We start from the raw sequence: 23,989 nt of genomic DNA, 5'->3' as shown, positions 1-23,989 counted from the left end.
ACGAGTACAAGACAAGACGATGTGGATTAGAGCAAATAAAAAGTTCATGTTGACAAGATTCATTTTATTCTCCTTTGAGTTTTTGACTATGTAGAGTTAAAAATGACTCTCAGAATTTGAAATGGTGCACAATGTTGATTTTTATGAACATACAAATGCATTATTTATAAAATCAAAGGCACTCAAATTCATGGACCTGGTGGATTACTTCCCTCCAACTTAATAAATACGTTCAAAGAAAGAGAGGGGCGTTATCCACACAGAGGTGATCTAAACTGGAAACAGTCCATCCACAACAACCATGAAAAGTAGATGTATATCTGTCTGTGGGGTGAAGCTTTGGAATACATTACCAAATGAATTGAAATATAGTAGGAATGTCTTGATATTTTTAAAAAGACTCCCATGAAACAATTTTCTCAAAAAAGAAGGCCTTTCAGGTCTGCTGAGGATATACATGTGTTGAAACTGCTAACCTTAGTTCAGAAGAGTATAAACCTTTTAATATCAAAATGTTAAGTACAATAATGCACTACAGTACAAAAAAGTAAATAAGTGACTCTGGGCTACATAAAAGTGTATTTTCTACAAGTTTTTTTATTTGATTTACATATTTTTTCTCTCCCTGAAACATTATTCTGTATGTCAGTATCAAGAATATGTATGTATGTACTGTATGTTTGTCACGTGTATATACTTTCACTTAATATTGTATATGTATATATGTATATTCTTTTGCTTTGATTATCAATTAAGACAGCATTTTGTAATATAGACATCAACCAGGGGTGTGGGGCCCCTTTTCCCTTGGTCTGACCAGACTAGACTGTGTATGCTCCGACAGACCAATAAACCAAACCATTCTAAACGCTCATTTTGTATTCTAAATCAAGAGATAAAAGTACAAACCGTCAGTGAAAAACTTCTCAATCATGCCATGACTATCTCACCTTTTGTCTGCCAGGAAAGGATCCCAACGTGATGTCAGTCTCTACGTATCCCTCCTCGTCCAGAGTGACCACGACTGAGCTGGATCCCTCCTTCCATCGGGGAGAGGTGAGGTCATGGACTAGTTTCAGTGCTGTGGACTTGTGGACGGTGTTGGTATGGGCCCAGTAAATACCAATCTGGAAGGGTTCCTGATTCAAAATTGAGAGTACTGCATATTAAATAAAATGGAGCAATGACAGAATGATAAAACCAACTTTGTTTAATCTTTGGATGACCTCAGTGGTGTGTTGTGGAATATACCTATTTTAAAATAGTAAACACCAAGGAACAACCTGAGGCACTCCCCTGAACACTAGAACAAAAAAGCATCCCTGTATATGGATTATGACTCATGGGCCTCAAACCTAATCCTCAAATTTAAAAGCAGTGCAAACTAGCCTATACTACCAAAAGCATGTCATCTCACCACATACTGGAAGCACAATGCTGTTTGCAGGTACATTGTGCTGGATCTAGTAACATACCTTAAAGTTAGGAGGCACTATAATCTTGCCAGCTGGAATCTGCAACACAATGGTCTCTCCCTCAAAAAGCCACAGATCCCACTGGGAGTTGTTGGCCAGCAGGGCCCATGGCCGCAGCTCCACCAGCAGTGTATTCAGACCAGGCTTCCAACAGGACAACTTCACCTGCATGGGACTGTCCCACTGGGCGAGAGGTTCCACCACAGACCTGTGAGGTGACATTCCAGATTCAGGATTAAAGATACACATTCACCCAGGCATGCAGAGTGACAATTTACATACCAATATTACATGAGAGGGAGTGCTGGTGTGATATTGCTTTAACACGACAGTTCTACGAGCATATTTTATTAGTTAACAGTAATAAGTGACACAAGATTATGATTTGTTTGTTTATATAATAATTTGACTTCACCAACAAAAATAGTTCCACAAGTGGAGAGCACACAGTGTACTGTGGTGTGTAGTCCAAGATGTAATGGTAATTAACAATATTTAGATCAGCTGGACAGTGGAATGATATGATCCGTAACTAGTTCTGGTGCTGTTGTTGCTCTATATCAACACTGTTGGAATGTCTGTTGTCCAATCAATTTACTGGGTCGCAACTCACTGGTGTATAAAAATATTTATAATAACACATTTCTGGAAAAACTAAATAGTTGTTAAGACATTGTTAAAGGTTCCATGTCATGCTATTTTTCATCCATCTCCATTTGTTCAGCCCGCATGGTACCGCTCAAGCAGGGGGCACCCCATGCCGCACCCCAGGCATTCAAGGGCACGGTCTGCACCGCCCGCCCCAGAAGACCCCCACCAAGACCGCCCCAGCCAGCAAGCCTAGCCCGCCAATGATAGATTTATAAGTCACCCATTAAATATTAAAACCATATGTTAATGTTTTAGCATTTGAGTTTCACTAATGCTGCTTCTGTATTTTCCATGTTTCCTGAAAGCTGAAGGATTTCTGACCACTGGGCACTGCATGTGGGTAGAGTAGTTGTGTTTATAATGAACCTGTAGCGGGTGTAATCAAGGTGTGTGTGTGTGTGTGCGTAATTTAAGGTTAAACCCACTGGTTAAGCAGAGTACTAAGTCACTCAGTGTGGGCGTGTACCTCCTCAGTCTGGTTACTGCAACAATTTTTATTGTAAAGTCATTTCTATTCATTTTAATGAATAAATATTGTACATCGAACTGGAAATTGTACACTTGTATTTCTTTACACTTATCTGTGATAACTACGAAGTAGGGCTGGGCAAAAAAAAATATTTGATCAATTAATCCAATTTGTAGATAAAAATGATTATTATTTAGCAAATTTGAGTTTTAAAATTATTGTTGTTATTAATTTATTTAAAAAATAAAATAAAAATCCCACCAGTTTTTTCGGACTGTTTTGCGTTCCGATGTGAGCCAGACCCCACTTTGTTGTGGCTATATATGTGCCACAGGCATGTTTAATTTATTATTCACACTATGCTGAGATACTAAGGGAAGAGTTTATAATTTTTTAAATGTAATGTTATATGTTATAAAATATGTAGTTATGTTATGATTTCTTAAACAGCAAATTTAAGCTACTGTGAAGTTGCTGTTGCACTTTTGCTTAAACCTGGGTTAAAGCTTGAAACTGTTGAATGACAGAGGCTCATTTACTTTTTAGTTTGGGATTGTTCTATGCAATTTAACTCTTATGCCATGTTAGAATAGACTGCTTAAAAAAACACATCTCACAGAGCAACTACACAGATCACTTACTGCAGTGGTAACACACACGTATAGTGTTGCCTATAAATGGGTTATATAACACAAACTGAACAGTTTACATAGCCTCTGGGATCACAGGTGGGCATGCTAAGAAATAGACACACAAGCACAAACACAGAAATACAACCATATTTTCCTCCAGTCCAACAAAACAGCATTTCAGACTAATCACTGTACCATGAGATTCAAATAGAAAACCAGAGACAAACAATCAGTTCTCACAGACTGACTGAAAAGCCACAACAGTAATCCAGATGTTTCTGTCCAACAAGCAGCCTAAATACACTCACACTGCCAACCTGCCGTCTCACCTTTGTCACAATCCTAAAGCCCCCTGCTGTAAAACAGGGTTGTAAAAACACTTCAGATGGGTTTTTACCTTTTACTGGGGTTTATATAGTTTTTTATGTGAGTGAAACAGCTGCCAACTTTGAGAGTGAGATCAGTAAAGGACTGAGCTCATAAATCATATAGAAAAGATCACAAAATGGCAACTCAAAGAAATGTGCTCAGCAGCTTCTGTCAAAACCAAACGACTCAGGCTTTGAAATTTGAAGTGCAAACGTTTGGGAATGACAGCTTTGACCACACTCATGCACACCCTCATTCTGCTCCTGCCTTGTGCTTTCTTTAGGCACGATTGCTGCAAGAAGTTTGTATAATGATTGTCACAGCGCCATTAAAATCCAAACAGAGAAAGAAAATAACATTTACCACATTTAACTTCCTCTGGCTCATAGTATCTACATACACTCAGCGCATGAGCTCAGTTGGTGTGGTTTCTCCTCCTGTCAGGAAGACTAAACACTCTTTCCACAGAGCAAATGTATCACTGTTAACAATATTAGGAAAAAATACACAAACGGAAATATGATTTTCACTGGCTGTTTAATATGCGAGTGTGTTTACAGATAGTAATGTGTAGTATTCATCCACCAATAACAATTATTTCCAATTTTTGGGTCAGTACTGGGTCCTGAAAGCGAAGAGTGCGGAGCCGTGTAGAGCTGATACAGCCAATGAAAATGACCCATTTTTGTTTCCATTGGCGGTATCGGCTCCACATGGTGACTTACTAAATTCACTGATATATATGGTTGTATAAGGAGGGTGTAACACATGTGCTGAGCAACAATATGTGCACATTAGGATGTGTATGAAGAGCAAAGGAAAGCAGGCGACCGCAAATAAACATGTGTGCCACATGTCTGACAGAGCTGCATGGCTCTCAGGAACTCAGAGCCTGTGGGAGAACATGTGGCTGCGTCTCACTTACCACTGCTATCAAGATGTGAATGCCTCGCGACAGAAGATGATTCCCAAATTGACATTTGAAGACAAATTCACACATGTACTCTGACCCATTTTATTCTCATCCGAAGGCCACAGTTATACACACACGTACACTTTAGAAATCTCAGCTCTTAGTGAGCCTGTGATAGATTTGATGTGTGTGAGAACGTGCGACTTTGGCAGATTGACAGCTTTAATCTCTGTTCTTTGAGCACAGCAGAGGAGTGGCAGCTCATGTCTGAAATGTTGCTCTGCGTTTTCCTTACAGTTTGTTTTTTTATTATGTGAACTAAGAGCGGATAAAAAAAGAAGAAAAAACTCTTTTTTATGATGAAGTCCTTTTTGCAGAACTGGGGAATAATGATCTGAGAGAAACCATTAGAAAGACACTGACAATGCTGGAAATAACTCAGTCGTGGTAAAAATTCAGGATCTGCTTTTTACAAAAGACATTATAAATGGGTTCTGGTTGTGGACTTGTTGAAATTGTGATTTACAATGACCCCCCTCACACCATGAATATTCTTAGACTTAGTTAGATTGAAATTAACTACTGTAACTGCTTTGTTACTTTTATTTTGGTCAGTCAGGGGATGAATGTAGTTTGCTTGGTGCACAGCCAAATAGGAGACATGAGATTCAGTGATGCTCTATTCAGCTCCAGTTAAACAATAGATGATCACTATGTTGTGACAGGCCTATGGACCTCCATCTACTCACAGCAGATTATCCTCATTCATTTGGAACACGGAGCATAAATCACTACAAAATTGATGCAAAAACAACCAAATGTCAATTTTTCACTAAACAAACATTTCATTAAAGGGGACATATCATGCTAAATCCACTTTTTTAGCCCTTGAATGCATTTTGTTGTATATTTAGAGTGCTTAGAAGTACAGAAAAAATCAAATTAGTCTCTTCAGGTGCTCCGTAGATATCTTTATATTCTGTTTTGCTCATAGTTTTCAATCTGTTTCGATTTTTCTATTCTCTATTACGTTTTTTGAACTATTACATCACAGTATTTGCAGCGGAACTGCCAAATTAGTACATCAACTCCAGGTCCAACACTTCGTGCAATCCGCCAATTTTATTTCTCACTTTTATTTTGTAGTCCAAGCTCAAGGATGCAGAAGTTACGAGAGGATAAGTCAAAATGTTCAGTTGTTGGATGTAGTAACCCACACGCTTCATTACACTGTCTCCCAGCATCAGAACCTTTTCAAAGTGCCTGGTTGAGTTTTATTTTTCACGGAAATGTACCCACATCTGTGGGTAAGGTCATTTTTTGTGTGCGTGAAGCACTTCAAGGATGACTGCTTCTGCAACCTCCACCAGTATAAAGAAGGATTTGCCAAAGACTTTGTCTGATTGAGGGTTCAATTCCTTTTATCTTTGGAGACGACGAACAGAGCACTTCGGTAAGCTGTAAATAACGCTAAAAAAGTGTGATGATAAGACGTCCCTGTCATTGTTTTGTTAGCATTAGCAGTTGCACCGTCTTCATATGTTAGCGCTGTGTGCTCGTTTTAGATCCTTGATGATATGGCCAACGTGATTTAATTTAAGTCTAAAGTTTTCATTAGTCATTTCATTTTGCCGTTTTTGTCTCCGAAAAGACTGTATTAAAATGCATTTCGTGACGTTAGCTTGGCGCTAGCGTTAGCTCGGTGCTTGTGTTAGCTCACTTGTTAGGGTTCTGCAGGTTCATCATCTTCATTTTCATCTCGCTCCGCCGGGTCAGACTCTGGCGCAAACATGTAAGGCTGGATGGACAAGTCTTCTGTTGTTGACATTTTGTAAATAACCTCTGAATAAAAAGTATATGCGCTGCTACATAGCCGTATCTCTTCTATCAAACTACAAAAATGGCCGAGCAGGGTGGAGTTGAACCGAGTGTCACCTGGAGAGGGGGCGGGGTATGGAGTGTCTCATTTGCATTTAAAGAGACCGCACCAAAACGAGTTGCTCTCAGAAGCACATCAAAAAAGGGGTAGAAAAGGGGCCTGTGGAGCTATAATAATGAGGAATTCAGACCCAAGCAGTGCAGTTCCGCTTTATATAGACCACAACTGTATGATTTATATGTAAAAAGGAAGGATTTAAAACCATGATATGTCCCCTTTACCTAACACAAAGAAGAAAAAAAATGCTTTTTTTTTTGGTAAAAATATGTCCTGTAAACATATGATTGTTCATACTTTGATTGATGTTCAGTACCTGTCAGTTTCTTTATCCACATAAGGCCAAGGAGGGTCTGCGTCAGCCTTCCGACTGTAGAAATCAGCCAAAATGTGTTCAGGTTTGTCGTCACTCCCACTCTTGTGCAATATTTGCTTGATGAGGCTGGTAGAAATGGGTACAGCACACTGCGAGGCATCTTCATCCTCTCTAAGGGGGAAAAAGAAAAAACACAAGGCCATCACAGAGTTTTCCACTGTGAGAATAAATGGCTTTTTATGAAGAATGAAGTGCACTCTCTGATTGCACCGCCTGCAGAATCTGCTGCCTCACATGACAGTGAAGCACTGTGTGTGCTGATTTTTACTTAACCTGATTGTTTCATCCTCGTTTGAAGAGTAATTGAAGTTGAAGCCATGAGGCACCACATAAGAGCCATGGCTGCTTATTGGATGCATGTTTATTCTTCTCATGCCAAAAGTAATAGTACTCACCCATTCTGATCCCAATAAAAAGACATAGCCTGACAGCATGTGACTATTGCCATTGTTCTGTGTGGTGCAGCTTCAGTGACAGCAAAACTTTCATCTGGCCTTGAAGTGGGTAGAATTTGCCTTGTGTTGTGGTTTTTTTCTTCATAGAATACAATCAAACCTCAAAAACAGATTCACAAAGATCACATCAATAGGCAAAAGTAATTAATAACCATTTAGGACTTCAGCCCTAGAAACTGGTATGGCTTTGCCATGGAATCCTAATTTCAGTTTGGTCTCGGTTTAAAGGGGCAGTATTATGAAAACTTAACTTTATAATAGTTTTGCTAGTGATATACATCCCTTCAGCCTCATTCAGAAGCCCAAAGTTGAAAAGTTTCCTCCCTCCCTTGATATTCCACATTTTGTGAAAAGCCAGCTCCAAACGGGCGAGTTGGATTTTTGCCCCAATTACGTCATGGGGGAAACTGGCTCCTCCTACCCTATAAGAATGTTAGTTCTTCCCTCTCAAACTACTCCACAGGTAAAACTAACATAGCAGGTTGATATTACAGTCAATATCTTTACGTTCAGTATATAGATAATCCAGTATATAGATAAACCAATGATTGCTCACAATCGGTTTCACTTTTAGTAGCCATTATACCGCCTTGTATCACCTTTATGGAATAATCTGACATGTTTGTGACCCAATGCGAAGCAGCGGTCTCACAAAACAATGGTCTATCATCTTAAATGGACTGTTCGTGTGGTCAGAAGCAGTGCGGAGGAGAAGAAAATGGCATAGCAGCTCATGTGAGTGTTTGAAACAGCTGTTTACTTCCCTGCGGCACAACGCTAGCGGTCACAATCAATTCCATTTTTAGTAGCCGTCATACCACCCTGTATCGCCTTTATGAAATGATCTGACGTGTTTGTGATCCAATGCGACGCAGTGGTTGGACAAAACAATGGACTATCGTCTTAAATGGATTATTCCTGTGAGGTGAGGAGAAGGAAGACTGCTATTGATTTACTGCTGCTGCTGTGATAAACACATGCTGGAGCAGCGACTGAAGCAGCGTGTGTTTATGCCTACTGTTGCACATGCATGAAGGCCCAAAAATGTGTTACGGTGAAATTTACGGTTACCTAGTCTTCTACTGGAAAAACACTCTGCATCTATAAATGATGAACACCATTCTGGAGGGGTGATGAAGTAATAAAAAATTATTTTATTCTAAACTAAATAAAAAAGGTACAGCAGGATAATCAAAGGGATCTCCCCTTGGCCAAAAAGGAGATCACTTTGGCCAAAGGGAGCAACACGAGACTGACCCCCGGACCACACTTCACACACGTTTTTACCCAGTTCCACTTCCTACCCTCACCCCCCGAAGAGGTGAGAAACAAAAGGCAGAGAGGCAGGGGACGGTTCAAAGGATGAGCGTAGAAATGCGTGTGTGGGTGTGTGTGTGGGAGTCGTCGTGTCTGGCCGATGTCTATTGGGAGGGCGAGTTAACCAACCTTCCAGAAAGAGGAGGACAAAAGACATGGAAAGTATACAACTTAAGACAATATATTTGAATAAGATCAAATATATGAGTAGCATATGAGAAAATACATGAGTAAATATAATTAATCAATTGTGCCATCACAAACGTCCTGTTTTTAGGAGCACTCTGAAAGTGACTTTTCAGAGGACTAAAACTCCAGAAAACAGGCGAGTTTGAGAAAAAAAACCTTAAATACTATGTTGTTGGGGTTCTTAGAACAAAACAAAAGTGTTAAGGACACCATTTCCTTTGCTTTGAACTGCAAGCATCTTGATAATGGGAAATTAGAGGCTAGAATGCTATTCATAGATGACAGTTCAGCTTTTAACTCAATGGTCCCGGAAAATCTTATTCACAAACTCAAATACCTTGGACTTGTTGATGCCATTTGTAAATGGATTTTTCATTTTTTAACCTGCCGACCACAAAGTGTCAAAATCAGTGGTTGTATTTCTGATGAACTGTATGCTAGCACTGGTTCCCCACAGGGATGTATTTTGAGCCCCCTGTTGTTCACATTGTATACTCACGACCTTGTAGCATCTCATGAAAATAATGTGATAATCAAACACGCAGATGATACAACCATCATTGTGCTTATCAGCTCAAAAGATGAATCACATTATCGTGAAGAGGTAGAAAATGTTGTTTAATGGAGTAAGGAAAACAACTTCAAAAACTTGTGAACTTGTTATTGAATTTTGCCACGAAAGGAATCAGTCATATATTACTATCAATGATTTTGATGAGCAGATTGTTGAGAAATGTAAATGATTGGGCATGACTCTTTCTCATGACTTGAACTGGAGCTCTAATACCAGTAACATCGCTAAAAAAAGCAAGACAGCGCCTCTTATATTTACACAAGCCTCGTGAATTCACTTAAAATGCAAAGATTCTTTGAAACTTCTACTATTGTGTAATTGAGAGTGTCTGAACCAATTGTATTACTGTGTGGTTTGATAATCTCACTCTGAAAGAAAAAAATACTTTGAACAAAGTGGTTGGCTCAGCCAGCAGGACCATTGGCTGTACTTTGCTGCTCCTGGAGGCTACACATAAAGCCAGACTCTTAAATTGAGCTTTACAAATTGCTAATGATGCCTCAGGCCACCCTGCCAGGGCCATCTTTGAAATGCTTCCTTCAGGGAAAAGGTATCGCTCTATCAAATGTTCTACTGCTCGCCATTCTTTCCACAAGCTGTGATGACTCTAAACAAGGCACTTTAAATTTGGATGTAGTTTTTATTGTAGAGTATTTTACCCTACAGTATTTTATGTGGCATTGCTTGTTTGTTTTTTTGCCTTTTTCTGGTTTTTATACTGCAAATGGCTAATAAACTGAACTTAACTGAAATAGAGATGGGTTAAACATAGCATAATACTGGACCTTTAGGTCTTTTTTCAGGCATCAAATTTCCTTTAATTTTGTATCTAGTTTGAATTCCTAATAATTTTAGTCAACTAAAGTGACTTCTACTTGTATTATTTAACTGGCATTCGTATTTCTTCAGCTCTCACACCAATATTTATTATGAGCGGCTCTTTATACAGAATGTCTTGGCTCTCTACACAAACTTGGGTAACGCTTTACTTAAAGTTTAATACATAAGGCTGACATTATGGTGTCATTATCTGCTATTAGCATGAATAAGGCGTCATGAAGGCTGACCCTTTTCTAAATTATAACACCTTTGGATCTTTGTTGGCATTTTTTGGGTTGGGTGGAAGGATCTAGTGGGGTTATGGTTAGGGTTAAGGTAAGGTTTAGGGTTAGGGTAATGAAAAATACTTAATGACAGCCTTCACGACACCTTATTAATGCTAATGACAGGTGTCATGTCATAATATTGACAGCGTAATGTCAGCCTTAGGTAAAAAAATTCACGTAAAGTGTTACCCAAACTTTATTGAATAATATTATTATTGTGTAATTTTAGTCTTTAAGAGCCCTTTTTATATCATGATAAAAATATCATATTTCATTTCAGTTTATTTATTTTTTTAACCAGGTAAAAAAGTCAATCCCTTGAAACTATAATGAATATAATTAGTCAATCAGCACAATTAGCAACTACAAAGTAGACAAAACAGTCAATGCCAACAGTTAAACAATGTAATGCAATGCAATTTAGTATTATTTGGGGATGGGAGGAAAGAGGGAGAAGGTGTAGACGGAAAGTAGTTTTTAAGAGTCAAAAGTGGAGCAGACTTCTGAACGTAACCCGTACGTGTCTAATGTGGTGACCAGTTCAATGAGTGTATAGGACATAACAATTGTGGCTGAGACTTGCCAGTGTCTGTTGTGTCGCAGACCGCAGCTCCGTTCTCTACCTCGTCCATTAGTGCCCACAACTATGTGTAATTACAGGAAGGAAAGACGAGCTGTTGACCAGCGAACAGTTATGATTGAATTTGTCCTTGAGCTTTGGGATCAGCATGGTATTGGGGCGTCATGTGAATGAATACGGAACATGTGTGTATACGTGAGTGTGTGTTTTAACTTGTGGCTTGTAGTGTGTGCTTATGGGGGCTAGAATGAGCAGAGGAAGAAAGAAACAGGAGGGGAACTGTAAGCTGATGCGGTTTGAAGCGGTGTAGACGGGGGACAGATCATAAACACAAGGAACATTGTGGTTACAGTAGAAATGTAGTTGTGTTTGAGCTTTGCTTTTTTTAAGCACCTGAAAAGAATTTATCTACAACACAACAACGCGGACCCAATACATTCCCTGTCATTGTAAGGCTGCTGTGGTTTCTTTATGGCAGCTCAAATCAAAACAAACTTTGTGACCAGATATCTAAACGCAACAGTTACTGCCAAAAAAAGATAAACTCTCTCAGGGGGAGTCAATTATACTCCGTCTTTATGTTGACTAATCAGATCACCACTAGCTGCTACCCAAAGGGGCATTTTCCCTCTGTAGTCACATTAAATAACACAAGAGGAAGATCAACATGCACCGTTTTTCCCCTTGGGAACCATACACATGTATAAATAAGCAATAGCTTCACTGTGACACATTTGGCCAATGGACGTGTTCTTTTTTTATTAGCTCCACATAGTACGTACATTTCATTATATCATGCAGCACAACCACCAAAGTATACAAGTACTTTGAAGGGCACAATTGGAACTTAATTTATTTTACACAAAGGCATCTGAATAAAATAAAAGGTTTGTCAAAATGCACAAATCTTTTTAAATAAAATAACACCTATGAATTCAATTTAAAATAATAATAAAAAAAGTATCAAGCTCTAAGTATAGCTAGATTTATGAACTCTAAACCAGTGCCATGTCAAATGTGCCATGTGGGTAACAACATAATAGGTAGAAACTCCAACCTGAACCCAAAAAAGGGTTAAAGGCTGGGCTGTGATCAGAAATAGCACGACTAAGGGTGCTTTCACACACATATAGTCCAGTGGACTCGGTGCAATTCAGGCGGTGAATTTGCAACATTGCTGCATTTTATTTTAGTCCGGTCCACTTTCACACATCCAATTTGCCAAGCGCACTAAACTTTTTGAACGCCACGCAGGAAAAACGGTCGGCCTTAAAAGACTTCTGTCAAAAAAAATGCATTTTCCAAAAGAAATCCTCAAACAAACCCCCCAGAATCGTGATTAATATTGATTCAAAATAACCAATAAACACAAAGAGTGTGGAAATGTTTCTGACATGTAGCACTGATGAGGAGCACTGGGTGTGTTCATGTGTGCGTGTGCTTGTTGCCGTGACGATAGTTTGTGTGACGTCCTATATTTGGTCCCTCTTCCTATGTTTTCCAAAGAAAATCCAAAAACAAACACCCCAGAAACGTAATTAATAATAATTCAAAATAACCCATAATCACACAATCCCACAGCCTGCACTAATGCACTACATAAACACAGAGGTGACGCTTCGTCTCCCACCTGTCAGTGCTTAGAAGCGTCATGTCACTGGTAACTTACCGGTAAGGATGTATATATGTGTGAGCAGGTGAAACATAGAGCAGTCAGGTGTTCAGCCATCACTGACTATGTGAACAGTTTGAGGAAGAGAGAGAAGTGAAATAAATGATGTGGGAGTAATATGGAAAAGAGTAAGGAAATGTGTGATGTGTTTGTTTGTGTGCTGACAAAGTCATACCTGCCAAGTATCCCGTTTTGGCCGGGAAACTCCCGTATTTTACCCCTCTTTCCCGCCATCTTCCCATATTAGTATTTTCCCGTAAATATCCCGTATTTTAATGTAATAATAATTAAAAGATGCCTTACTAAACTAAACGACGTCACTAGCCTCACGAGAACTCCCACCTGAAATGGCCTGAGTGGCAGTTCTCGCGAGGTTAGTGCTGACAGCGGCAACAAACCCGGAAACAACTCAGAAGAGAGATGATGAATGAAGACGTTCTGATGAAAAAAAACAAAGAACTGGTGTAAATACGTTGTGAAATGTGACAGAGTTTATCTTCCTACAGACCATCAGGATGTGACACAGTTACACGTTCTGTAAGATTAGTAACTGAGATTTTAAAGTCTCCCACAGCGGAAGGAACCACGTAAGTCACCGTGAAAAACCAACCAATCATAAGCACCACAAATATACACTGCTTTATAAAGTGTTAAAGAATGTAAAGTCTGTAATAAATGTCTAATAAGTCATTAGTGAATACCAGAGAACCACATGAGTGAGCATGAGAAATTAAAAGAAAATATGTAATGAAAATAAAATGTTAATGTCTAACTTAAAGATAAGGAATGTTAAATTAACAATAAATATGCAATGTGTTGTCTTGTATATGAACTGTAAGTATATTAAATAAACACATGTGCTTCATATACACATTTATGTTTAATAATTTAGGAATTAGAGCTGGGCGATATATCGAGATTCAAGATGTATCGAGTTTTCTATTTTGGCGAAATGGAAAACTATAATATTTCATACATCATATGAAACAAAATACTAGTTTTACTTAAACTTCTCAGAACAGCATGTACAGCTCAGTTAGATGATTAATGAGTGCACATATTGATCATCTGTTTGTTAATAAATGTCCCTGTGTGGCATTTTGCATCAGCAAATTTAACCCAGAATTGTCTTTCTGGTCAGACTTTATTTGATAAAAATATCTAGATTTATATCATATATCACCATTTTGAGAAAATATATTGAGATATGAGTTTTGGTCCATATTGCCCAGCCCTAGTAGGAATGGTCACAGCATTTCAATGTTAATAAAGGTCGACCTCCAGATTCTAATCACATAATTGTATTTAGTAAATGGTTGACAAGTGGGTATTTTAGATTTATTGTACACTAGTCTTAAAATATAAGGGATATAAGGAAGATAAGGGATACTGGAGCTTGGTTGGGCGGGTGGGACGGCTCGTAGCGGGCGCCAGAAAATTTCCCTTATTTTCAAATCCAAAACTTGACAGGTATGGACAAAGTGGGTCTGAAAATGGATGGCTGGATGGATGGATATTTGTGTGTGTGCTGCCTGCTGGAACACTGGGTTGTGAGTGTGTGCGCGTGCCTGTTGCCGCGACGACAGTTTGTGTGATTGCTGTGTGCCCCTGCCTTGTCACTGATGGAGTTGCTCCATCACAATTGCGCTTCAATGTAACGTTCTATATTTGGTCCTGGTTTGCTTTCTCATGTGATTAAAAACCGCACCATGCTTCGCTGAAGGCGAACCGAGACCCACATTTTAAAGAGGACCAGAGTTCGCTTGTTTGCTCCGCACCACACTTTGAATAAGCTTTCACATATCACAAAAAGACCTGACTATCTGAGGAAGCAAAGCACGGTGTGGGTCAAAGAGGTATGTATTAATTAATTAATTAATTAAGTTCATGTTCAATGTGCATGAAATGGAAATAAAAAAATTATCATAAAAAATTATACATTTCTCAGTAACCGTTGGGTGTAAAAATTTAATGAATTACTTAAAACAGTAAAATTACTGATTTAGAACTATACTAAAAAAGTACAAGTACCCATAAAAGCAACAAAATGACAGTAACGTAAGTACCTGTAATCTGTTACTTTCACCTCTGCTTTTGGGTGGGGGCCAGAGGAGCCTCATACAATAAGTTTACAGTGACTGGTCTCCTTATAATAATACATAAATCAAGGAGCACAAAACCTTCAGCCAGTGCACACACTAACAAACAGACGAAGGCGCAGTGGTGAGGAATGTTACAGACGGCACTTGTGATGAAGTGATGACTGTCACACTTCTGCTGGCACATGGCTAACCAAAACCAAGGTCGACAGAGACCACACACAGATACAAGGACACATACAGATACTCGTTCACCCGCACAAACGTGATCAGGCACAAGGGCAAACACACGTCAATGCCAGGCCAAAAAGCTGCTTCCTGTTAGGGTCCATATCTAAATGAGGTGTAATTATGGTCAATTCTGACAAGCTGGAATGGCTGAGCTGTATTCTAGCTGCTGCCAAACCAGATTCTTCTCACCTTGAAATGTAAATTAAATCCTCTGGATTATGTCTCAATCCAGGCTCTCAAAAATCAGAATGTAAAGTAGATTATGGAAAGGCTTTGCCATTTTTGCTTAGTTTTTCTTAGTTACGGAGCCATGTAGCCATTTAGCAAAATCAATTTACAATATATAAACAGTGCCAAATGTGTGAGCTAGGGTGGAGATGCTCTAGTCTAAACTAAAGGATGCAAAGAGTGACCAAAACTAGTGAAAATCTATTCAATATTTGTTATTAGCAGTATTTTTCTTTTTAACAGCAGCTAAGCTAACAGCTACAGTTAGATCCATATATATTTGGACAGAGAAGAAATGTTTCTCATTTTGGTTCTGTACAGTACGAAAATGAATTTTTAATTAAACAACTGAGATACAGTTGAAGTGTAGACTTTCAGCTTTAATTCAGTGGGTTAAACAAAAAGATCGAAAGTAATTGGACAAACTAAATAACTGCAAACAAAATGTTCTTTTGATGGTTTTGAAAACCAACAAATGGTTGAAAGCCATTTGATGGCAATGACTGCCTGAAGTCTTGAACTCAGACATCACGAGAACACCGCCCAATCAATTTGGCTGCATTTGGCTAGATTTGAGCAGACAGTATGTCCCTGAACACGTCAGAATTCATCCGACTGGTTCTGTCCTGTGTCACATCATCAATAAACACCAGTGACTCAGTGGAACTAGCAGCCATGCATGCCCAACCATCACACTGTCTCCGCCATGTTTTACCGATGATATGGTATGTGTTGGATCATAAGCGTAAAATAAAGAGGGATAGGATTAAATCACCCTAATATTCAAACAAACGTTACGCCCTTGCATTGGATCGTGATCTGTACCACACCTTCTTCATACTTTTTTCTTGCCATCATTCAGGTAGAGGTTGATCTCAGTTTCATTTGTCCAAAGAATGTTGTTCCAGAACTGTGCTGGCTTTTTTAGATGTTTTTTTAGCAAAGTCCAATCAAGCCTTTCTATTCTTGAGGCTTATGAGTGAACCCTCTGTATCTACCCTCATGCAGTCTTCTCTTTATGGTAGACCTGGACAATGATACGCATACCTCTTGGAAAGGGTTTTTCTTAGTTAGCTGTTGTGAAGGGGTTTCTCTTCACCATGGAAATTATTCTGCAATCATCCACCACTGTTGTCTTCCATGGACGTCCATGTCTTTTTGTGTTGCTAAATTCACCAGTTCTTTCTTTTTTCTTTCTTTCTTTCTCAGGATGTACCTGGGAGACTCTACAGTGAGCTCTGTGGAGTACTTCTGCTTCCTGGGGACCATCATCACTCAGGACCTCAAGTGGGAGCTGAACATCAGCTCCCTTATCAAAAAGCTCAGCAGAGGATGTACTTCCTGCGGCAGCTGAAGAAGTTCAGTCTGCCAACAAAGATGATAGTGAACTTCTACAGCTCCATCATCAGTCCATCCTCTGCTCCTCCATTACCATCTGGTACACTGCAGCTACGGCCAAGGACAAGGCCAGACTGCAGCGTATCATCCACTCTGCAGAGAAGGTCATCGGCTGCAATCTGCCCTCCCTCCAGGACCTGTACGCCTCCAGGATTTTGAGGCGTGCAGGAAAGATTGTGGCCGACCCCTCCCACCCCGGTCATAAACTGTTTCAACCTCTCCCTTCTGGAAGGAGGTTTCGGTCCATCAGGACCAGAACCTCCAGACACAAAAACAGCTTCTTTCCCTCTGCCACCATCTACAAGTCACCCACTGAACCACTGAGCAAAATCTTCCAAATGCAAGCACCACACCTCAAATCAACTCCAGGACTTTTATAATTTTAATTGGTAATGACAAAAAGAAGTAATTGCTCACACCTGATATAGGGTGGCACATGTTAAGGAGCTGACACTCCTAAACCCTTCATCCAATTTGAATGTGAATACCCTCATATGAAAGTTGAGTGTGCACTTTATGTCCATATCAATTATAGAACTATAATTGGAATATGTCTCATTATACAGGTAACAAAATAAAACTTGTGTCAATGTCCAGATACAGTATATATGGACGTAACTGTACATGTGAATGATATGGGTGGCAAATGACACAGAACTTACTAAAATATTTTATTTCACCCAATGTTTCAGCTGAAAATAAAAAGACGCTAGTGGAAGAGTGAAACAAATCTATTATTGAATTGTGATTAAATAGTTATTTATTATTGGTTTGACTGATCCTAATGAAACATTAATTTAAGGAATGGGTTAAAGTAAAATGCCTGCCTGTTTAGGACAGGTGAGAGAAAATGGTAAGGACTGGCTCCACTTTGGGTAACTGTAGATGCATCAGAACAACATCTAATGAAAGCAGTGCAAAATAAAGCATTTTTGCAGGCAACCCAAACTGCTGGGATCTATTTCAGTTTGGTAATGGTTTTTCATGAAATTAATTTCAAGCTAATGTGGATCTCAATGCTGAGAGATGCAGGCAGATGTTTTGTTTTTGTGTTTTTTATCATGCAGTGCCATCAGGGAGGAGTCAGATGAGTCCAAGCCAAAGACAACTCCCCCCTCCAAGTTTTTGAACAAACCCAAGTGTAAGTGTGTTCAGACAAGTGTATGTCTCACGTCATTGCCATTGTGAATAACAACGATGCTGTCATGTATATATAATATATTTGATGCAAGACAAATCTAGATAAGAATTAAAGTAAAAATGTCCAAACCTGAAGGAGAATGACCGGTGATTTATAAAGACACAGCTAAGCAATGATTTGATGTAGACTTAGAGGGTTTTATTGATACACAAAACCCTCTAAGGAACTTAACAACAGTGTTTGTTTCTTGCCCATGCTGTAACCAGTGGAGTCTGTCAGAGCCTCCCTGCCCTGTGTGGGTGGGATGTTGTTTTTTGGGATTCCAGAATGTATTTACTACAAACTCAAACTTTCCCCTTATCCTAGAGCAGGGCAAACTCCTTCTGATTTGGGGCCCCAATTTCAAATAGTTTCATTTCAAGAGGGCAAAACCCTACAAATTCAAGCATTTTTATGACACCCATAAGTCAATTTATAAAAAATATTGTGTACTAATTTATAATTTCTAGAACACGATTATGACTTACAGTAAACAGAGGATCTGGAAAACTTTCAGTCACAAACATCTGGAACAGAACTGTACTTTAATATATAATCCATGTTTATGTTATGCTATGTAGGGCCAAATTTGAGTTTAATACATGGGATCTACAGGTACTTAGATGTCCCCACACAAAACAAATGATCACCAATCACCAAAAATTTATTTGTGAGCAACATATCACTACATTAGAAGGGTACATTACATTTGCATAAGCCTCAGTGCATGATGGATAAATCACTGTAAGACTAGAATCACACTGACAATGATTTTACCCAAAATAGTATTATCAATATATTTGCCTTAGGGAGAAAAGGATGTAAAACCAACAAGTAATTTAAAGTAATATAAAAAATAAAATAAGCAATAAAATAAATTGTCAATAGCAGTTTTTACCTAATAAATGCTTTACCTAATAAAGTCATCTCTCACCTGGCTTGGAAAGTGAGGTGGTGGGTGAGGTCTGCTTCAGTGTTTAACAGCGGCTCCTGGTGACCCTTTCCACGGATCAACTGGCTTTCTTTCTGTCCTAGACTCCTCTTCTCTATGTGGACAATGAGTGGATCTGGCAAGTAGCTTCTCATGATAAAGAGAGGACTGAAAACCACCTAAGAAATACAATGTATAAACAAGAAAAGTTAAAGAGATATTACAGATTCAAACCTTCAAAGGCAGTAGGGTGTGTTAATGCAGACTGTGTACAGGAAAATGCATTTGTATATAATAATAAATTCAAACTGTCTAAAAAGCTGTTCATATATCTAATAGGTGAAAATGACGTATCATCATTTAACAAAAGCTAGAGAGGGTTACAACCAAAATTAACACATGCAGATATAGGATGAACTACTGATGGTAGGTATCAATGTAAAAACTTTGCAACTCCGTGGGACCTCAACATTGATATAAAAGGAATCAGTGCAGAGAACTAACCACTCTTTGTTGCATCAGAGAGTCAGCTTCAATAGTGATGACGGAGCACCACACATAAAACAAAGAGCCACCGGAACAGGGAACCTGAAGAGAGACAAGATAGTTGTTACAAAAAGGTCTAAACATATTTATTATCATTATGTTGGTGGTGGTCAGAGGGGCAATAGGCACAAAATGGCAGCCACGCTTCTGCCAACTGTGGCCACATTGTAGCTTACCACCACCGGTATGACTGATGTGAGTGACTGGTGTGAATGAATAATAATAACGCGCTTTGAGTCTCCATGAAAAAACCGCGATATAAATCCAAACCATTATTACTTGTATTAGTAGTAGTTAGTAGTAGACTACTTCTACTACTACTACAACCTACTACTACTAGTAGTAGGTTGTAGTAGAAGCAGTAGAAGTAGAATGAATAGAATCAAGTAATGTTTGTTGTTAAGGACCTGCAACTAATGTATATTAATAATAATGCTTCATACTAAAAAATATTTGCAATTGACACAAATCGTATTTATTAGTGGTTAAATACCTTTGAACTGTATCTAATGCCTTACATTTCCATGCTGTATCTTACCACTGACACAATTGGAATTCATTTTTCATGATCTGTCATATGTTTGTTGTCAAAGATCAGGGTCTCCCCTCTCTTTCCAGGTTCTACATGTTGCCTCACCTCAAAGTCCCACAACCGCATGCAATGGCTAAGGTTCCAGCCAACTGTTAGATTTAAATAATAGTCCATTCCACTAACTATATCCTCTGTAATTGAGTTTAGCATGAAAGATATCTTAGACTTTAAGGAACATTAAAAAGGCTTTACTTTATGACAAACATGGGGCTATGGTTTATTGGCAGGGCAGAGAGTGAAAAGCATTTAAAAACAGCCTGGTTGGAATAAAAAACTCACAAAGAAACACAAATACTGGCCAGAAGAATTGTCAGGTCATGTTGACCTCATGAATCATTTGGACAAATGAAAGACAAAAAAGGAGGGGCTGAGAATGCATTTAAAGATGAACAAAATAAGCTACAGTATTTAAAGCTGCCGGCGACAACCCTTAGCAATTTTAAAACACTACCTGTATTTATTCCATAGGGTGTTCACATCCACTACTGATGCCTGTGTGCCCTCAAACACACTAACAAGGTGACTTCCCAACACATTTCCAGTGTTTTCCAGGATTGAAAGCTGTTCTAAAACAATTACATATGTTGAAATGAGGCTTTTCATGGAAACACTGAAATACAGCTGAAATGGAATGTCTTGCGGAGAGACGTCACATCACAGGGAACACCATAAACAAACCAGAACAAAAATGCCATCAAGCGAATCACAAGAAATTACTGTAAGAATGAAGTAAAAACACTTCGTAAATTTCAGAAACTTCCATCATCAAAGTCCAACCTTGTTAGGCATTTCATAAGTTGTAGCAAAACCATAAAAAAAATATAAATATAGTCTATTTTTACCTAATCTGTTATGAAACTTTGGATTATTCTACGGCATTCCCAAAATGCAAATCTCAAAACTTCTCAAAAGTTACCATTTGTCAAAAAACTATCTTGTGAGTGGCAATTTTAACCTTTCATTTTTATGTGAGTAAATGAAGGTAATATCTTCGATTTATTGATGTATTAGCACGTATCCATTGGCGGTATCGGCTCTACACGGCTCCGCAGTCCTTGCTTGCGGGACCCGATTCTGTTTTTCCATCCTTACAAGATTGCCAACAAAAAGAAACGGTGGCCAAATGCTTCCTCTCTGTGCGTGAGTGAGTTGATGATTCTACGCTGTGATGATTCTCTGAACCAATTAGTGTCTACTTTGTGCCTACGTCACATTTTCCCAGTGGAAATGTGCAAATACAGAGTAGAGCCATCCCAGTAAAAACGTGCCATATAAGAACTACACTGTCTTTATCTGTGTTAAAGCGGTGATAGGGATTATTACTGGCAGCTTTAAGATGAGGTAGTTTTGATAAATCATGATACAGAGAATCAGCAGGCAGACCAAACATCACGGTCAACAAATGAATGAAAGTGCATTAAAGTGTTAGCAGGTGGATGAGTTGAAACAACAAAAGACAAGTTAACAAATGCATGATACATGAGAAACAGTTATTGGTGTGGAAGCCAAAGAAGAGGAAGAAGCAATGGCCTGGTTACTGGATGATGCTGCTCTCCCATTGAGGTCTAATTTCCATCTGTAACGGTTGTCTTCCTGACTAATGTTGATTTTTGGAAGAAAACAAAGCAGTGCTGGGAGAAGAATTTCAGTCACCCACACGCAGAAATGGTATTATATCATAGCTAGTTGCTAACAACAAGAGGTTTGCAAACAAGGGGAAAAGAGATGAGAGACCAAGTAAGAAAAATAAAGAGCAACAGCAGGGTTGGAGTTGGTGTCAATCCAGCTGTGTGAAAGTGACATCAAAGCATATCCCTGTGCCAATGTGTCAGACACAGTTTCCTGTCTATAGTTAGTATTGTTTTGAGAGAGTATAAACTGTATTCTCTACCTCTTCGCGCAGTCAGCTTATGGCTAGGAGAACTTTGTAAGCTTATCTGAAAGATCTCAATCTGCCCTCTAACATTGAGTAGCTACATGGAAGCTCCGCTATCATGGCCACCCAGGAGAAGAGGATCCGCTCATCGTTGGTGGTCTGGGTTAGAGCGTGTGCACGTGTGTCCATGCCGGCAGGAGAGAATTGAGAAGCATCTTGAAGTTGTGATGTGTGAAGTATGCAAGTCTTTGTTAGTCTGCTACAGTAGAACACACAAAGTTACTGTTTACCTGTACGACAGAGCTGCTACTGGCCTTGTCCCTCCTTTCCAGTTGTACATCCTGGGACCAATCCTCGTCCCCCAGTGCTCTGACACACAGCTCTGTCATCTCAGCATCCTCCAGCACATAGGACGGCAGTTTTGCTCCTGCTGCTAAGCAGTCACAGTGTTCCCGGACCACCGTCTGTTCATCAGGCCCCACGTAGTGCTGCACAACTCGCAGCTCAATGTCCTGAGTCAGGTAGCTGCACATCACCTGTCGTCCACAGACAATCACCTGCAGAAGAAAGTTACATAGAACTCTGATTGAATGCAGGTCATTCTGAAAATGATACTTCTTCTTCTTCTTAAAGAGATAACCTGGATTAATAGAGATGACCGGAGGATAAAAGATTATCTGATATTGATATCGGACCAATATCAGCCAGAAAACAAAAATCGGATTTTATCAGACTGCATCTAAAATCACCGATATATATTATATTATATTTATTCAATTGTAGAATACTGTAGATATTATGCTGAAGGTTAAAATGTATGTAAAAAAAATGGTTAATAATAAATGGGTCAGTTTTTCTCATACCTACTGTTGCTAACTATTGTTCTCTGTTTGAGAAACATCACATGATCAAGCCTTTTCTGACATTCCACACAACAAAATAAGTCATAAAAGAATGTATGATTCGTGCTGATGTCGTATCGGATCAATATTGGTATCGGCCAATACTCAAGGCTGCAATATCAATATCGTAGTTGTATCGGGACATCCCTATAAGAGATAGCTGCAGTCAGAGACATTTTTTTCTTCTATATTTGGCTGCTATGTTAGTATGCAGTGACACAAGTTTTTGGCCATAGTTACTAATGATCAAATGTTTTAGGGAACTCTAAAGTGTGGGATGAATGAATGTGATAAACCTATTAAATGGATTTGGTCTTGGTCGTAGTTTTGCTGATAGATAACTCAAGAGGCTTCTTATGTTTACAAAAGAGCAGATGTTTATGGAAATTGACAGAATGTCTACATAAAGCATTTTTTGTTACAGCAATATAACATACATCAGGGGCCTCAGACTAGGGATCACATACAACCAAGTTTATGTCAAACTATATCATAAGTATAGAAATAATGACGCCTTAAAATGTCCTGGGTTTTACCTCAAATTAACTGGATTGACAAGATTAACTTATTTTTCGTAGTGATTCAAAAATGGTAATGAACAACAAAATGTAAAGTCTGAGTGAAATCTGACCGAGCCACATTGGACAAACATGTGTAAGGCCCATAGGACACGTAATAATGGTGAAAACCCAAAAAAATATGGATGTAACCATTGCATGCGAAACATGAACAAACAAACTTCCAGATGAGAGGTCATAAAGTACATTAGGGATCAAACCTGCAATGTAACCTATTATCCAAATAAATGAATGTATACCATTTACAATTATATAGATGCAATGAGAAGATATTTGCAGCTGCAACATTGCGTTTACTTTTTGCATACGTATTTTCTATCTTTCTATTGTGTTGTTTGAACATTGTGTTCTTTGGTTTTAAAATTTTTGTTACTGACTATTAAAACCAGACAGGAATGTAGAAATGTCCTTGCACTAAAACTTTTATATTTTATTTGAACTTTTGATTGCACTGTTTTGCATTGCTTTTGGATTTTGCACCATTGTTCTTCCCTCAGGACATTTGCACTATACTTGTAGGCGTTATATTGTATTATAGTGTATTATTCGAACTTTATATTATGGTTTGTTGTGTCGCAGAATTGCATTGTTTTGTCTTGATATTTAAAATAAATAATAATGTGTAAACACAGTGTATAGACTTTTTAATTATTTATTTTTTTTGGGGGGGGGGGTTCCTAAAGCCGACCCTGCTTAGAAGAGATTTTGTGCTTT

At 38.7% G+C, this 23,989-nt stretch overlaps 1 protein-coding gene across 3 annotated transcripts in view; it reads right to left on the bottom strand.

Annotated features, from left to right (window-relative positions):
- Window positions 1-23,989, bottom strand: part of vps13b (vacuolar protein sorting 13 homolog B) — a 399,448-nt gene that overhangs the window by 21,154 nt on the left and 354,305 nt on the right. For all 3 annotated transcript variants that reach the window (XM_028469709.1, XM_028469708.1, XM_028469710.1), the window contains exons 48-53: window positions 22,086-22,352; window positions 19,286-19,369; window positions 18,785-18,960; window positions 6,762-6,932; window positions 1,476-1,683; window positions 951-1,139 (exon numbers count right to left, since the gene is read on the bottom strand). In XM_028469709.1, coding sequence (XP_028325510.1) covers window positions 951-1,139; window positions 1,476-1,683; window positions 6,762-6,932; window positions 18,785-18,960; window positions 19,286-19,369; window positions 22,086-22,352 — 1,095 coding nt within the window. The remainder of the gene's footprint in view (window positions 1-950; window positions 1,140-1,475; window positions 1,684-6,761; window positions 6,933-18,784; window positions 18,961-19,285; window positions 19,370-22,085; window positions 22,353-23,989) is intronic.

Source organism: Gouania willdenowi, chromosome 16 (genome assembly GCF_900634775.1).
Source record: "Gouania willdenowi chromosome 16, fGouWil2.1, whole genome shotgun sequence".
Lineage (NCBI taxonomy): Eukaryota > Metazoa > Chordata > Actinopteri > Blenniiformes > Gobiesocidae > Gouania > Gouania willdenowi.
Note: the sequence above shows the minus strand (reverse complement) of the source record. Positions and strands in the feature narration are given on the sequence as shown.